At 44.8% G+C, this 16,381-nt stretch overlaps 1 protein-coding gene across 5 annotated transcripts in view; it reads left to right on the forward strand.

Annotated features, from left to right (window-relative positions):
- APLP2 (amyloid beta precursor like protein 2) overlaps nt 1–15,492 on the forward strand; it is a 49,301-nt gene extending 33,809 nt beyond the window's left edge. For 2 of the 5 annotated variants that reach the window (XM_030964772.1, XM_030964776.1), the window contains 11 exons: nt 979–1,094; nt 1,691–1,765; nt 2,925–3,083; nt 3,535–3,663; nt 7,425–7,524; nt 8,071–8,241; nt 8,816–8,851; nt 11,567–11,649; nt 12,491–12,565; nt 13,045–13,200; nt 13,958–15,492. In XM_030964772.1, coding sequence (XP_030820632.1) covers nt 979–1,094; nt 1,691–1,765; nt 2,925–3,083; nt 3,535–3,663; nt 7,425–7,524; nt 8,071–8,241; nt 8,816–8,851; nt 11,567–11,649; nt 12,491–12,565; nt 13,045–13,200; nt 13,958–14,059 — 1,202 coding nt within the window. In that variant the 3' untranslated portion in view covers nt 14,060–15,492. The remainder of the gene's footprint in view (nt 1–978; nt 1,095–1,690; nt 1,766–2,924; nt 3,084–3,534; nt 3,664–7,424; nt 7,525–8,070; nt 8,242–8,815; nt 8,852–11,566; nt 11,650–12,490; nt 12,566–13,044; nt 13,201–13,957) is intronic. The other 3 variants (XM_030964773.1, XM_030964774.1, XM_030964775.1) reach the window with 3 other exon arrangements.
- The last annotated feature ends 889 nt before the right edge of the window (nt 15,493–16,381 follow it).

The following is a 16,381-nucleotide window of genomic DNA, read 5'->3' on the forward strand; positions in this document are numbered from 1 at the left end:
ATATATGTTGTCATTATTTCCCCCTAGTTAGAGGGAAGGGTGCAGTGCATGCTGAACTCTTATTCAGTGCTCATGCTGAAGTGCCAGGTAATTTTTTTCTGAAGCATGCTGTCTTTAATGACATGTTGGAGGTTTTTCCACCCAAATGACTAATACGGATGACAGGTTGCCTTAACTGTCCCTTTGTGCCTTCCCTCAGGTGAAGGGTAACAACAGAGTGCATCATGTTTGCCATAGATCTTTTAGAAAGGCTCTGGGGATGTGTAGTTCCTAAAACCATAGCACAGGAGCACTTTCAGCACTTCCTGAACTGCAGTATAAGAAATACAGAGCCCCTGATGTGGATTGTGTAGATGCTTGAAGTTATCAGTTCTGAAACTTTGTTTTTCCCCTTGTCGAATTTGGATGTCTTGAAGTTACAAACCATCCGGTGTATTGGACAAGTCACTTTGTCACACTGAGTCTCCTTCTGTTGCTGTCTTGTCTAATATCATTGCCTGTAAGTCCTGCATGGTGCATCTGGTAGGGGAAGGTAGGTTTGAAGTGTAAAATACTGCTTTTGTGCAGATATATTGTCACACTCCCTAATCACGTTAATGATGTCTGGAGCCAGCTTGTCAACGAACAGCTAATGCACAGAATGTCACTTAAACCATCCAAGGCCAATGTGGAAGGGAAGGGAAAAGTAGTTCTTTATCCTGTCATGCCAGGCACTGTGTTTCTGGAGCTGAGTGCTGCTCACCTCAGCACTGCACAGGCCAAGCAGTACTGGGAGCTGTGGTCATCGCTGCCATTTGAGCTGATGTTGGACAGAAAATTGGCACCGTAAAGATTCTAAAACGGACTCTGGAAGGTGGTGGTTCAGTAGGTTCAGCTTGCCAGACTATTAATTAGGCAGGCATGGAGAGTCCTTTCCTTGCACTCTGCAATCCAGGATTGCAGCTTTCTGACCGTGCTTACCCTTCCCTCTTCATGCAGTGCCAACTGATGATGTGGATGTGTATTTTGAAACCCCTGCTGATGACAATGAGCATGCCCGCTTCCAGAAGGCCAAGGAGCAGCTGGAGGTCAGGCACCACAACCGCATGGACCGGGTGAGTGTCAGCCTTCAGGCTTTGTGCTGTGTGGTTGTTTGTGTGTCGGCTGCTGCCCATTCTACTGGAAAAATTGGTGGTGAAGTGACTTGCTTTCCAGTCTCCAGCCTTCTGTGTGTTTCTTTCAGTATGACCGCACCATGGGAGTCAGATTTTTATTTCTCCAGTGTTGAGAGAGGAAATTACATTGATGCTGGGAAGAAATTCTTTATTCAGGTGGTGCTGAAGCCCTGGCACAGGTTGCCTGGAGAGGTTGTGGATTCCCCATACCTGGAAGTGTTTAATGCCAGGTTGGACAGAGCTTGGAGCCATCCAGTCTAGTAGAAGATGTCCCTGCCCATGGCGGGGGTGGAACAAGATGAGCCTTCCAGCTCATCTTGGGATGTCCCTTCCAACCTAAACCCTTACAGGATTCTGTGAAACTTGGCTTGTTACTCAGAGGGATTAAGTGCTAGGCTTAAACCCCACAACAGCTCTTTTGTGCCTTCAAAACCCAGCAAGGCTGTGCTAGGATCTGCCTGTGAAGGCAAAGCAGCTCATAAAGATAAGATGTAAATTTATGTCTTGTTCGTGTGTTCTGTCCTTTTCCCGTCCAGGTGAAAAAGGAGTGGGAGGAAGCAGAGCACCAGGCTGTTAATCTCCCCAAGGCAGAAAGGCAGACTCTGATCCAGGTAAGAGTGGAAGGATCCTAAGGGAAAGTTACTGAGAGAGAGGGCAATATTCAGAGCTAAAAGACAACTGAGATGCAAGAACCTTCCTGCTCTGTCAACAGCTGCCTTTTAGAGGAGGTTTGATTCAATTGTTTACTTTGTTCATTAAACTGGAGGTGATCTGATACTATGCCAAGTCCTTTCCTACACGCACTAGTAGAAAGTGATCTCGCACCTCAGGCGTAGCATCAGTGGAGCCAAATTGTAATTTCAGACCTTTGGCCTGTTTTGCACTAACACTGGCCTCAGAGCCTGGTTCAGAGTCAGCTCTGGCTCTCTGGGCACACATTTCCTGCTCGGCCAGACTTAGTGAAAACAGCTTAGACAGCAGATGAAACCGAGTTGCTGCCAAAATGCTAATCTTGTGCCTTATGAGGAGAATTCAGTTGGACTGTGAAGTTAATGAGAGATTGCAGTGTGGGATCATTAGGGCAACGCTCTTCTGGCAGTGACAACTCTGTGAATTTGTCTCAGACCAGTATGCAATGAAGTGGTTGACTCCAGCTTTTAAGCCCACTTCGGATTTTATCTTGGAACACAGTTTACTCTCTGCATTTTTAATATAAGTCACTATTTGGAACTATGCGCAAATGCAAAAGTTTGTCATTATCTCTGTTGAAATGTAACACTTAGTGGACTATTCTGGTTGGTTTGGAAATGAGGGTTATGACCTTTCTAAAAGAATACAGAGAGATTTGATCCGAAGGCATGCTGATGGAAAATTTGCTATGCAAAACCTTTGTAAACTTTTGCAAATTCAAATTAATGGCTTCGGGCTGAAGGGATCAATCCTGTTTTTGCATTGCAGGGTTGAGGGAAAGAGTTAATATTGTGTCAGTTCTTCAGCACACCCTGGATCTCCCATCCCCAGCATAGTCTTTATGTGCAAGGTCCTTTTCACTCTTCAGAACTTCGAAATGGCTTGTGAAGGAAGTTTGGAAGGCAAATTATCACTACTGAATTTGCAGAGATGAAATCTGCATCAGCATTTTTCCATGCCTTTCTCTCCTAACTGTAAATGGGTTGGATGTGGAGTTTTACTGTCTTTGTTTGTTCTGAGGAGTTTCAGATGGTGTTGATCACACAGTGCATTTCACACAGATTATTTTCTTTGTTCTAGCACTTCCAGGCCATGGTAAAATCTCTGGAGAAAGAAGCAGCGAGTGAGAAGCAGCAGCTGGTGGAGACTCACCTGGCTCGTGTGGAAGCCATGCTGAACGATCGCCGTCGCATCGCCCTGGAGAACTACCTGGCTGCCCTGCAGGCTGACCCGCCACGTGTGAGTTTCTTCCCTACACATTTTTCCAGTAGGATAGCATTGGGTAGGATGGCAGGTGGGAATGTCTTGGTGAGAAGATTGCCTGTGACTTGCAGAAACTGGGAATTGGTTCCTAGGAAAGCTTCTTCATTGTGGAAGTTGGTGCTGCAGACTTAGCAGTGGGTCTGTAATTGACTCCCACTCCTTCCTGCTTGCAGAGAAAAAACTCTGCTTTGTTTGGTGTCCATAAAGCACAGTTCATAAGATGTGGTGCTCTGAGTCATACTGACTTAAAATTAAGTGTTCTGAATCAAACCGGCTTAATTAAAATAAAAATAAAAAATCTGGGGGGTGAGTGCAGGTGATAGATCTGTCCAGCACCCAAGTAGGCTCACACCTGAAGTGCTGTTTTCAGCTGTGGGTTTGGAGTTGACTCCAGTGGTTTGACCTATTCCCTGCTCCTGTCCTGCAGCCCCACCGCATCCTGCAGGCCCTGAAGCGCTATGTCCGTGCCGAGAACAAGGATAGGCTGCACACCATCCGCCACTACCAGCATGTCCTGGCAGTGGATCCGGAGAAGGCTGCACAGATGAAATCCCAGGTATGAGGGGGTTTCTGTCAAGGGAGCCGTTATTGTCCAGCCCTGGGGCTGTCGGAGGCTCTGGAAGCTGTGTGTTGCAACTTCATCCTTGTGGACCTCTCCCTCTTTCCTGTGCTTAGTTCCTGTCACCAGATGTGCTCGCTGCATGGTTTTCCTTGGTGCCTGACAGGGTTAAAAATTGAAGCTCTGTTTTATACGTTGTTGGTCACAGTGGCAAGTTGAGGGGTTTAGACCTAGGTCAGTATCAGTTTTATATTTCCTTTTATCAAGCACTCCTGAAATGTATTTGCTGGGGACTTGGTTTTCTTGAACAGGCTTCCTCAGTTCTTCCAAGTGTCTATGTGTTTCTTTCCTTAGGCTTGATCTTCAGTGCCTGTGTTTGGGGTTTGTGGGAATTGTCTCGTGCCTCTGCAGTGTTATTGCCTGGTTTCCAACGCATAAATTGTAACCCTTTCCAAGTACTCGATCAATGTTGTTAGCTTTATCAGAAAGTCTGCTTTTGATGGGTTTATGTTGTACCATTTGTAAGAGGAAATCCATTAGTTATGGAAGTGATTCTCTGTGCGGACTGCTAACAGCTTCCTCCAGACCCAACAGAACCAATCAACTGGCTAGTTTTGAATATAGGCACCCTGTCAAACCACTTAAAACTAAACACACCTCTGTGAAATCACACTTTAAAATGAACAAACCCTGGAAAAAACACTCTTGCTTCTGGCTTTTGAACAGGTAACTAGATGCTAGCCGGGCTTGCTCTGCTGCGCAGCCTGGCTGGCTCAGCCTGAGGCTCTGCTGAGATTCTGCCATGCTGAGTTCAGCCACAGCTGATGGGCCAGGCCGGCTGCGTTTGGCTCCGGCTGTGGGCTGCACTGGCTTCCGCTGGCACTGCGGAAAATCTCACGGCTGAGAGCAGAGACGGCCCTGCAGCCCCGTACAGAAAGCAGCCCCGTGGCTGGAATTGACCACGTAGGGGCCAGAAACCAGGTGTGCAGCCAGAGCGGCCGCTGCCCCGCAGAGATCACGTGGCCATCCGCAGGCCCGGACAAGATATTAACTCTTTTTAGTGCACAGGTGAAACTTGCAGGCATCAATCCTGTCTTGAGTGAGAGACAAGCAAAGGGTGAAGACATGTAAAGGAAACAACATAGAGACACCAAGGTCAGTGAAGAAAGAGTCAAATCCCAGATGGGAGGAGAATGAGGAGATGCTTTAGTCTTGGGCTAAAATTCTCTTGTAAGGCTATGGTGAAGGTATAATTGATACACCAGAGTTTTTTTTTTCCCCTGTAACTCATGGAATGCACTGGGGCAATCTGGGTAGCGTTCTAACAACGCCTATGAGCAGAGGCACCTGTGTTGAAGCAAGCAGATGTTGAGGTAGCTGTGATCCAATGAGAAGCTTGAACAGAGAGAAATGAGAGAGGTGAAAAACCTTGCCCCAGGGATGGAAGAAGAAAACCTCTGTTCCGAGAGATAAAAGAAGAGAACTTTTGTTTCTATACTAGAACAGCTCATCCCTAAAATCGCACCCCAGCAAGCTGAAATGACCCATGGTGGTAGTTGTGGGAAAACTACCAAAATGTGGTAGGGACTTCACGATTGCAGATTTCTGGGAAGGGGCTAATTGTGAAAATCAAAACCACAAGAAAACTGTTTCTTGTGGAAAAGTCTCCATGGCATGGCAGGAGAGACTCCTCTCCCTAAGTAGACTAAAGAAAGATTGTTTTAAAAGTGGTAAACTGACTGAAAATACCAAATTTACTTCTTTATGTTGTCAGTGGGGAAAAGAAAAGTTGTGGGGGCAGAGAAGTGTTCTGAAGGTTTATTTTGATTTTTTATTATTTTTTCTTTTAATTCTGTTAATAAAGTTTCTTTTAAAGTTCTGAGCCTGCTTTGCTCTCCTCCTAATCCCTATTTTCAAAGCAGAAGATGAGTAATTCTAGTGGATGCGCTGGCATTTGACCTGCACTAGACCCACTACACCACTACACTGTATTTTACTTCTGAACAGCCAGAAAATCCTTTTCCTTCTGCTGGGTGGTCTATGTGAATATGTTGCTTCAAATCTGGCTTTTGTATTTGTATGAGTACTTGCAGATACTCCAGGCGTCTTTGGAATTATGTTGGAACTTGTTTTCGCTTGTTTTAAAATAGTGAAAGATGTGCTGGAAGGCCAATTCAAAATTCAGATCGAGAATGGTCTGTTAACCCTGAATGATCTGTTTGGAAGGATGTGCCCTTTCTTAGGTTCAGAGACAACTCACTGTCCTTTTGCAGCTTTAGGAATGTTTTCCTAGTCTCAGTTTGTGGCTGGTGTGCTGCTTTGGAGTATCTTTGAATTCTGCAGTGCACAAAAGATAAACAAGAAAAAGAACGAATGGAGAGCTGCAGGGAGACAGTGCAGTGGAGCACATGTAGTGCTGCCAAGAGAAAGAAGTAGGCACTGAGGAAAAAATGCATAAAAAAGCTGTATAACCAAGAGGTGGAAATATCCTGGGTTAAGGGTAGGAGAAAGTCTGGAGCCTGTTGCTGTCACTTCTGGTGAGGGGCAGAGTGGTGTCAGAATGATTTTCCAGAAGCAAACCTCACACTGGGAGGTGGCAGATTCCATGGATTCCACCTTGTTTTCTGGGTGTTGCCAGTGCGTGTTCACCTTGTGTCTCCTGGTCTTCCACTGCCTGTGGGATTCTTCTTAAGCTGCACATCCAGGAGGAGTGGTGGCAACTGTGGTGGTTGTGATGGTTCTTGGCTCTCCATGTGGAATTCATGGTCACATTTTCAGACATGTCAAGCATAGCCCGGCCCAGCGCTTTGTTCTGCTGCTGCCACAGCGCAGGAGAGTGTGAACTGTGTTCTTAAGCTGCACCGTAAACAGTTCTTAATTCATTCTGAAGGCTGCAGTGTCAACAAATCAACATGCGAGGGATGTGGGTGGTATAGTTCAATTTCCATTCACTTTACTTTTCACATGCACTTTTAAGCTCCTCGATCGATTTCTTGGATTGACAAGCTGCCACATGCAAAATTAAATTTTCATCCTTGCTCTTAAAGGTCAGGCACACATCAGACTGTGAAACAGGTCCGTCTGACTCTAGCTTTTTGCAATGTTTGGCCATCTATATAAATGTTTTCCTTGCTCTCCTTGATCCCTGATTATGGAGCACCCTCTTCAGGCCAGGCCTGACCTCACCACTGGTTTTAATGTGCTTGGGAGGAGTGATTTGAGCTTGCCCAGAGCTTGAATGTATTGCTCAAAGGAAGGGAGAATACTGCTGCCAACGAGTGGGTGTAGGACAAATGTAATGCCATAGTTGGTTTGAAAGGCACCTTTGTTCTGAAACCAGAGGTGATCAAATATCCTGTCTGCTCCTTTTGCCTATATATTTTCTAGCAGTCAGGAATGATAATCCATTTAATAAAGCTGCTACAGGAGATTAATTATGACTATGTTGGGCATATGAGAAATAGCAGCTTCGGTGGCATTTTAGTGTTGCAATGGAGAGTTGGTTACAGTGAGAGTCAGCTGAATCCTCTCTTACTCCCAGCATTTGCCAAACTCCTGAGAGCACCATCTGCAGATGGCCAGTTCCAGTGAAGTGTGAGAGCATTGGTCACAGAATTGGAGTGGATGGATCTGTGTCCCCTATTGCCTGCCATGGCAGATCCACCAGTAATAGATATTTTATTGAGCAAGGAAAGAACTGGTTCTGTGAAGTGACTGACAGTTTTTGCTTACTCCAACACATTCTTTTACATCTGCAGGTGATGACACATCTTCATGTGATTGAGGAACGGATGAATCAAAGCTTGTCTCTGCTCTACAAGGTGCCATATGTGGCTGAAGAAATCCAGGATGAAATTGGTGAGTGTGTATGCCACCCCCTATGCTGCTGTGTTAAGACTCCCAAGTTTTTATATCCAATGAGCTCCCAAAAGATTGCTCTCTCCTTTAAGGGGGTGCCCTCAACAACAGGTGCTTGGGCTCAGGCTCAGGGAAGATACTGTCTGGATGTTACAATATAGCCAGTCAGAATAACTTGTTCCAAGAATTTTCACTGTCCGTTTAAGAAAAAGTCAACAATGTTCAGAATTAGCAAAGCTGTCTCTCTAAGGGAGATTTAAAAGATCCATTAAAAAAACCCAGATGCGTTCTCCCCTTATAGGTTAGTTAGTCTCATCTTGCCAAATCCTCTTGCCACATGAAACCTCTTGGCCCTTATTTGAATGCATTTCTAACCAACGCCTTTACTGAGAATTCCAGATGAAATGCACAAGATAAAATAACCTGGCAGCCCTGAGAGCAGTGTTCCCCTGCAGATCTGCCTTAGCCTGGTTCAAACCATCTGCCTCTCTCTGTCACTGCCAGGTTTCATGCAGTCTGTGCAATAATTCCTTTTATTCCTTTCAGATGAGCTGCTTCAGGAGCAGCGTGCAGACATGGATCAGTTCACATCCTCCATTTCTGAGTCCCAGGTGGATGTCAGAGTGAGCTCTGAGGAGAGTGAAGAAATTCCCCTGGATGGCAAACCTTTCCACCCGTTCCAGGTGAAAACCTTCCCAGCCTTGCCTGAAAGTGAAGGTATGTGGAACTGAATACTGGGTTTACTGGTGGTTTTCCTTATACAGTAGGCTCAACTGGAACAGAAAAAGCTCCAATCTCTTTGGGTGATGTAGAGTAAAGCAGTCACCCTGACAGGACCCCTCATTCACTGGAGAAGCAGTGCTAGGAGTAATGTCTGCTGAGCTGTTCTAATGATCTTCTTATTCTTCTCTTTGCAAAATTGTTCTCTCTTTTCGTTTTGCAGTGAATGTTAAGTTTTTACAGTGCATCTTGACTCTGGAATTAATTTTCAGTCTTTAACAAAAGAGTTCTTGTGTAATGTTAAATCTTTGTGCTGTGACCTGTTGAAGGGCTGAAGGAATTCTCTTGTTTTTTTAAATATGTATATCTATATTTTTGTATCATTGGATGTTGACAGCTGGTGTGTGTGCGTGTATTTATTTTAAAAATGCTTGGACAGAGTCCTGAGCATAAAGCTGTAGGCTAAGAGCTTTTCCCAGGGTCTGAGTCAGAAATCATGCACAAACCTTTTTTCCTTTCTCTCTTAATCTCCTTTCTCTGCTATTTTTGTTTTTGTTTTCCCTTCTGCTAGATCCTCAGCCGGATTTGTACCATCCAATGAAAAAAGGTTGGTTCTAAGCTGCTCCCTCACAGTGCTTTTGATCACTCTTCTACCTCCTCCATGTGTCTGATAGCTTCATTTTAGTTCCATACTCACCTTGATTTTCATTTCCCTGCTTTCACTTAGATCAATCATGTTCACTTTTGCTTGTTTAGGCCTAGTGTTAAAGAAGTCAGGTAGCCTGAGCATCCAGTTGTGTGTGTGTTCCTCCCTGATGGGCTCACAAGGGTCTCAGAGTGCCTGGAGTGGCTCTTAGCCCTTGGGGAAGGTGGCCTTAGCCAGTGTCTGCAGTGGTGCTTTGCATCTCTCCATTTGTGACACTTCTCAGATTAAACCCTGTTGTGCTGGTGGGGGAATAGTCCAGAGGCTCTTCTGCCTCCTGTGGAACCTGTCCTTGATGCCCCATGACACCACAAAACACTTCAGGACACAGGCTGTTTCCAATTTAAATGTCTTTATGGGAGTGCAGCTAGTATGGGGCAGATAAATCAGGAGATTCCTCCTTCATGTTTGTGCTTTCCTTGGCATCACCTTCCCACACGTAGCATCTCTCCATACTAGCAAATTGTGTGTTGTTTCACATTTCTCCCTTAACTCAGGATTAATTCTGCAGTAGCTCAGTGCCTGGCTAAAACACAGCTTTAAGAGCAGCATAGAAATATTAGCATTAAATAATGTCTCTATTAGTGATATGGAATCAGGGAAGGATCAGTAGAAAAGGGAGGCTCTTGCAGAGTAGTGCTGCATGAGCTGTGTGTGGAGCAAACCCAGTGTTTTAATCTGCCTTTGGTTCCAAATATATTGTGTAGATCTCAAAGGAGAGCAAAAGATTTTGCTAATAACCATTTCATGTGAGCACATGTGGTTTTGTAACTCAGTGAAGACCAAATAGCTTGAAACTCTTCTCATTATTGACATTTCTCTGTAAATGTAAGTCACCTTCATCCCTGGTGTGGAACAGTGTACAGTGTGCTGACTGCTCTGGCAGGAATTGGAACAGACTTTAGTTAGATATTTTATTTATTAAATTTTTGGACAATTGCTGTGTTGCCTTGAGGATGATAAATTTGTGCTAGTTCTCCCTGTCTGGGTAAATATAAGAGTCTCTGATGACCTGGGGACAGCAATTGTCCTACACTTGTTCCTTCTCTCCCTTCCCTTTTCACTGAATTGCTCAAGGGCTTTGAGGGGGTATTGGGTTGGTGGGGTAAGGGGGGGATTTTGTGCAGGTGTGTGTTTTTGGATTTTTTTCCCTGTGAGGTATATAATATAAACTGTGCCTTTGAGCTACATAGCACTGGGTCTGTTACTTGGTACTGCACACTGAGACAAATAGCAGAGCTCAATGCAGCAGCTGAACTCTCAGCCCTGGAGACTGTGCTGGGTTGGCTCCTGAAACTGGAATAAAGCAACCATAGGCCAAAAGCTGATACAGTAGTTCTGTACTATTTGTGGCTGGTTTCTCTTGAAAATCCCAATCATTGATTCCATAATAACATAACCTGCTTTGACAGTTGAGGGAAGGTCAGACTGGCAGTCTTGGCCGTACTTGGAATCTGATTACTGCCTCTAAAGAAAAACATGATGCACTAAAACCTGAGATGCTTCATAGTGAAATGTTATTTCTGTGGCATTTTCAGGCAATACAAACTTGTCACTGTAAAAACTTGCCTTGAAGCCAACTAGCCTGTCTTTGCATCTCATCAAAGAAAATGTTGCCAATTCCAGCCACAGTTGACATGTCTTGGGCACCTTGCAAGCTCAGCAATTTGTGCAGAGTGGGGGGTTTGCAGTCACCAGCAAAGCCTGAAGTGCTGTAGTAGAATTTCCCCCATGTCATTGGAAAGATCCGCTGCAGGTTTGAGGCTTCACTGTCCTGCTTTTGCACTAGTGCGTCACAGGTCATTACATTGTCCCCACCACCAGTGGAACACTGGTGTTCTAACATGCCATGTTATGTCAGGGCAGTTTGCATCAGACTCTCTTACTGATCTGATCTATTTATAAATGCTTTGGATCAAAACAGTTTATGCAGAGCCTTCTGTTAATTGATATTCTTCTCTTGAGCCAGTGCTGGTTCCAGCCTGGAAATGGGGTAGTAGTGTTCTGGTACAAAGGCTGGTGTAGTTCTCTGCTCCTCCTTTGTCCTGGGATTTTTTTTTTGTGGGCTTGTGCCAGGTATGGGACAACAGCTCATTACAGAGCCATGCTGGGTGACCTTGGAATTCAAATTCCCATTCCTGAGGCGCTTGCTGATGTGCCTGATTCCAGCAGAATGGGCAATGCTGAAAGCATTCCCTGTGTGCTGGCTCTTGGCAGATGGATGTGTGTCCACTCCTGTTCAGGGTCACAGAGGGGTGTTGGTGACCTGGGGTGACACCTGCAGCCGTTTCTGCACTTACTGTGTGTTATGTCTTGTCTGGAGCTATCTAACAGAAGCACTTAACTGTACCGTTTGTCTGAATTGACACCTCAGCCTGATTTTGGTGATGAGTCCTGTCTGCTCCTCTCATTGCCACCTCATTTCCCCTCATTAACAGCCCTCCTAATCACTTGTCACTGTAGTTTGTGAGCTGCCATCTGACAGAGGAGCATGAGGACAGGTTAATACTCAGCGGTCTGTGCACTTAAACACACGATCCAAGGCAGCTCTACACAGAGTAGGTGACCCTTCCAAAATGTTCCTAAGGGCTGATGGGCTCTCCTTCTCTTTTGGTGCAGGTTCTGGCATGACTGAGCTGGATGGGCTGATTGGTGCTGAAGAAAAAGTGATTAATAGCAAGAACAAGGTGGATGAAAATGTGGTGAGCTCTCCACCTTTATTTTGTGAAGCTAAACCTGCTGTGGACACTAATTAATAGCAGTGGCTTGTTTCAATGTCTTGTTCGAGCTCACAGAATGTCAGTGTGTTCATTATCCATATGGTGTGGGGGAATCAGTTCGGTGACTATTGTAGGCTCTTAATAATGATTAGCATCAGAAGGGTGGGAGGGGAAGGGGAGAGCTTCAGATCTTTGGCAGTCTGATTCTGAGAACTCTCTGATTCAGGAATGCTTTTCCCAAGCAGAGACCTTTTGATGTCCCTTTATTTTCACTAGGTTCGTTCACTGTCTGAACACACTGAATGCTGGTGTGTTCCATCTGTGTCTCCCACTTTTTTTTCATGGCAAGGGAGGCCTCGCCTTCCTCTGAAGTTGAGCAACCCAGCAGGAGTTGTCTCTACAGTGTCAAGAATTCTCTAGGTTCTAGTGACAGCCCTTTGCCTCAGTTCCATGGGTTTAAAAAAATTAAGTCACCTTTTGAATTTCCTTTCGATACTGCTTTAAAGCCACAGGATAGATCTTACATAACAGAAATGCTGGGTCCAAAGTTAGCAACTTTTTTTTTTTTCATTGGGGCTTTAGTTTGAGATAGTCTGGAGGTAACTAGCTGTAGTACTATCTCAATACTGTCTCTGGTGGCTGTATAAGAGATGGAGAACATTCCGTGCTTGGGAATGGTTGAGAGTTGAGAGCAAAGAGAAGATGGTAAGTGGTCCTGAGCCTTTGCTAGTATTCATTAAAGGTCTCTTGTTTGTCTTCCTCTTCCTTCTCCTCCTTGTTTTGTGTGGATCCTTCCATAAAACACTTTTGTGGCCGTTTTTAGGTAATTGATGAAACCCTTGATGTGAAGGAGATGATTTTCAACGCAGAGCGTGTCGGAGGGCTGGTGGATGAGCCGGTACGTTTGTGGCTGCTGAATCCAGGGATTGGCAAATTCCTAATGCTGGATTTTGATGACCATTTTTACTGAATTCAGGATTTGGTGCCTGGATGCCATGGGGCTCATGCAGAGTGCAACACAGTACAGTCCTTCTGCATAAGGACGTAAACAGTGAACACACATTAGATATTAACTTGACTCCTACTGCAAAAGTGTTTTGTGGGATAGGGAAGTGATGTGGGCCAGTGTCTGTCCAGAGCTACTAAGTGGGGAAAGAATTTTGCGTTGGTTATCCTTTTGATGGAATATTTAGAGGTGAAACATGTAGGGATGGACTACTTAGGGGTGATATATATACACTGTCTAGTGTATAATCAGTCATATCTCGATACCACAGATGGTCAAAGACCTTACTAGTGGCCATGGTTTAGGTTTGTGTTCAGCAGTGCATCTCCCTTATTGCTCTTCCTCAACCTGCTCTGTTTTCTTCCCTCCAGGATAATGACAACTCCCTCCGTGATGACTTTGGCTTCAGCAGCAGTGCCCTTATTGGGCTGTTGGTGATTGCTGTTGCCATAGCTACTGTTATAGTCATCAGCTTGGTGATGCTGAGGAAGAGGCAGTATGGGACTATCAGCCATGGAATTGTGGAGGTGAGAAACAGATCCATAACTGAGGATGAAAATAGTCAGTGTTGAATCACATGTGTGTGGGGGTAGAGAATGGCAGGAGCTGCCAAGCCATGGAGAGTTCTGCTTCTGGCTGGGTAGGAATTAACTCTATCCCTGCTGACACCATCATTGCTTGTTCCTCAGTGTGCAGGTGCCAGTCCCAGGTGTGCTGTGCCGGCACCTGCCACTCCAGAGTTGCATTTGCTTATCACTAGGATTTACTTAGGCTTTCCTGGCTGGCTCAGGGTAGGATTTAGCAGTAAATGAGCTTTTCAGGCAAGATATTTAGCAGGGCAGTCAGTCAGTCAATCCACAGCAATTTGTCCTCCTGGCTAATTGACAGTTAAGATGTTGTGATTGGCGAAATGCTGAAGAGCAGCTCCTTCTTCCTTGCACATTTCTATGACAACTTAATGGAGCCCAGAGAAAGCTGTTTTTCCCTCTGCCCCACCCATGCAGGAGATCACAACAACCTCTTCAATGAGAGAAGTGGGTCCCTGATTTGCAGCGTTGACTAAGCAATGACAGATTTGTGAGAACATCCCCACAGGGGATTGGGTGGGCAGGAGGCATCAGTTCTTGAACAAGCAATTCTATTCAAATTACCTTTTGCAGTTTACCTTTTTTTTCTATTTGGTGCTCACCATGGTATTCACTCAGTGTTTGTCTGTTGCCTGTTGTTTTGTGGAGTCAATCCTGGAAGGGTCTCCTTGACCAGTATCATGTGTTTTTTTCAAAGGTTGACCCGATGCTCACCCCTGAGGAGCGGCATCTGAGCAAGATGCAAAACCATGGCTATGAGAATCCCACTTACAAATACCTGGAGCAGATGCAGATATAAAAGAGATGAAGATGGAATAGCCCCGATAGGAAAAGGTGCGGGGCGAAGGGCCAAAGTGGTCCAGTGTTTTGGATCAACTACTGACCAACAGTTGCTTCAAGAGGACTTCATCTTACATTCAGAACTCCTGGATCATTAAGACTATAATTACTACTGTAGAGTTGCAATTTCCATTCTTTAAAATGGGTGAAGAAATGATAATATAACAATATGATATATAAATCTCCTTAAATGGGAAAAATTGATCTATTGCAGATATTTGACTGAGATGTAGTTTTCTTTTTTTTTTTAATAATCTGAAAAATACCAGTTCTGTTGTACTGTTGTCTGATACAAGCTCTATATATATAAAAATGGGAAATGTTGATTTTTATTTCTGATAGACCACCTGTATATTGAGGGTTGTTTGTACCAGCCCACCTTCAAAAAAGGAGGCAGTTGCGGCTCTTTGGTCATTTTGGCTTTTGTATATAAAGCATTATTCTTTTCCTTTTTTTTTTTTAAGTGAATTTCACTGGGACTTGCAAAGAGATTAATTTAGGGATAGAAGCTATAACAGCATAAGCAAAGAAGCAATTGGGAACAGTAACTAACAAAATTCCCTATAATGAGACAAAAAAAAGGAAAAGAGAAAAAAGAGGAAAAAAACCCTCATCTTCATATGCCAGTGGTGTGCACCCTGCTGCTTAGCAGCTTGGGCTCTAGGAATCAAGACTCCCTGGAGGCAAGGAGTTAAAAGGCTTCTAGCATCTCTGTTTATAGTTATTCTAGTAGAATGTTAGAACATGGTTTGTGCATACTTGGGTCTGCACATTCCCCTTCGAGATTCAGTTCTGCTCTAGAGTTGGAAGTTCTGGTATTGAATTGAAATCCTCTGTTCTCAGCCAGTTTCCTTCAGTACTCACCTGGCATTAACAGCCCCGTCTTGCTACTACTTTCTAATTTCCCCAGCTCTCCTGCCTCACCAACATGGTAAGTAGTTAAGAGCCACAGGTTTCTGAGCCTTTGCATCTCCCTGGGTGATGTTGGGCCAGAAATGACAGATCACTGCAATAACTGGGGCCTTGGGAGCTGACAAACAGAGAGGTCTCTTAGCTGGGGATGGAAGAGAGTGACGTGTTGGGAAAGGGATGCTGCCTACTCTAAGGGAAATAGAATGCATAGGCTCCAAGAAGAACAAAAGGGGCATTGTTCCACTCACCATCATCATGTCTTTGTAATGCTTGTATAGTTGGTGTTAATGCTCACGGCTTTTTTTAATCTGGGGGTTCTGGTAACCTGTGGTGTATTTTTTCTATTTTTCCTGTGACTTTATTTTTTCTTCCCCTTTCCGTGTTTCTTCCCACTATGCACAGATTTACCTGCAAACTCCTTAGTGTGGTCTGTGGGGAATGTACAAAGTTTAAACACATCAATAAACACTTTAACTTCCAGATTGCTTCTTCTCTTTTTTAATGGGCTTGCTCTAATTCCCTGTCCTCTCACCCTGCCAAACTCACAAAACCTTTCCCTGAGGGTGAGAAAGACTGTACAGGTTCTGATGTATAACCATGCCTGGAGTCTTTTATGGTATTTCCAGATCCTGATAACCTTTGTGGAATGGAGGAGGCAGGATGCTAAACAAACAGCTGGATCCTGAGTAGTGTTAAAGCAGCTGCTGGAGTGCAGGTTGGGGAGAGCTGGGCTGGGGCTGCCTCTGGCTGCTTTTGGAAGATCCTGTGGATGGTTCTCCCCATTCCCAGGATGCAGGTGGCTGCTGGCACACTCTGTGGGAGCAAGCAGAGCCAAGGCTCTCTGCAGTGACAAGCTGTTCTGTCCCTGGCCATCCACCTGCACTTCCTTGAGAGGCTCAGGGACCCTATGTTGCCTGTGTGCTCAAAGCCTGTGACATCCACAGGCCTCAGGAATGGGACTGGGCAGAAGGACAGCAGGAAACCTTAGAATTCCTAGATATGAGGGCATGGATAAAGACCTCACAGTGACACAGTTTGTGTGGTTGCTTCTGGTGGATGGCCAGATCTGAAATAATTGAAGTCATAGAGCCCAGGGCAGGGATCAGCTAATTAAGGTTAGCGCTCACTGAATTGCTGCTGCTGTTTTATGAGGGGAAAAAACTGTTTGGTTTAAGTCTCTCTTCCAGAACACCCAAAACTAACAGCCTATAAAGCTCAAAGCTATTTCTAGTCCCATGTGTCATTCCTCTCTATTCTCCTTTGAGGTGTGACCTCAAGCACATATTCCTACTCTCCCATCTCAGTGAAATGTTCTAAGAGTCACTGTCACTTGAATGTCATTTTAGAGGTCAATAGACAGAATTAATTT

The sequence above is a fragment of the Camarhynchus parvulus genome, chromosome 24 (assembly GCF_901933205.1).
Source record: "Camarhynchus parvulus chromosome 24, STF_HiC, whole genome shotgun sequence".
Lineage (NCBI taxonomy): Eukaryota > Metazoa > Chordata > Aves > Passeriformes > Thraupidae > Camarhynchus > Camarhynchus parvulus.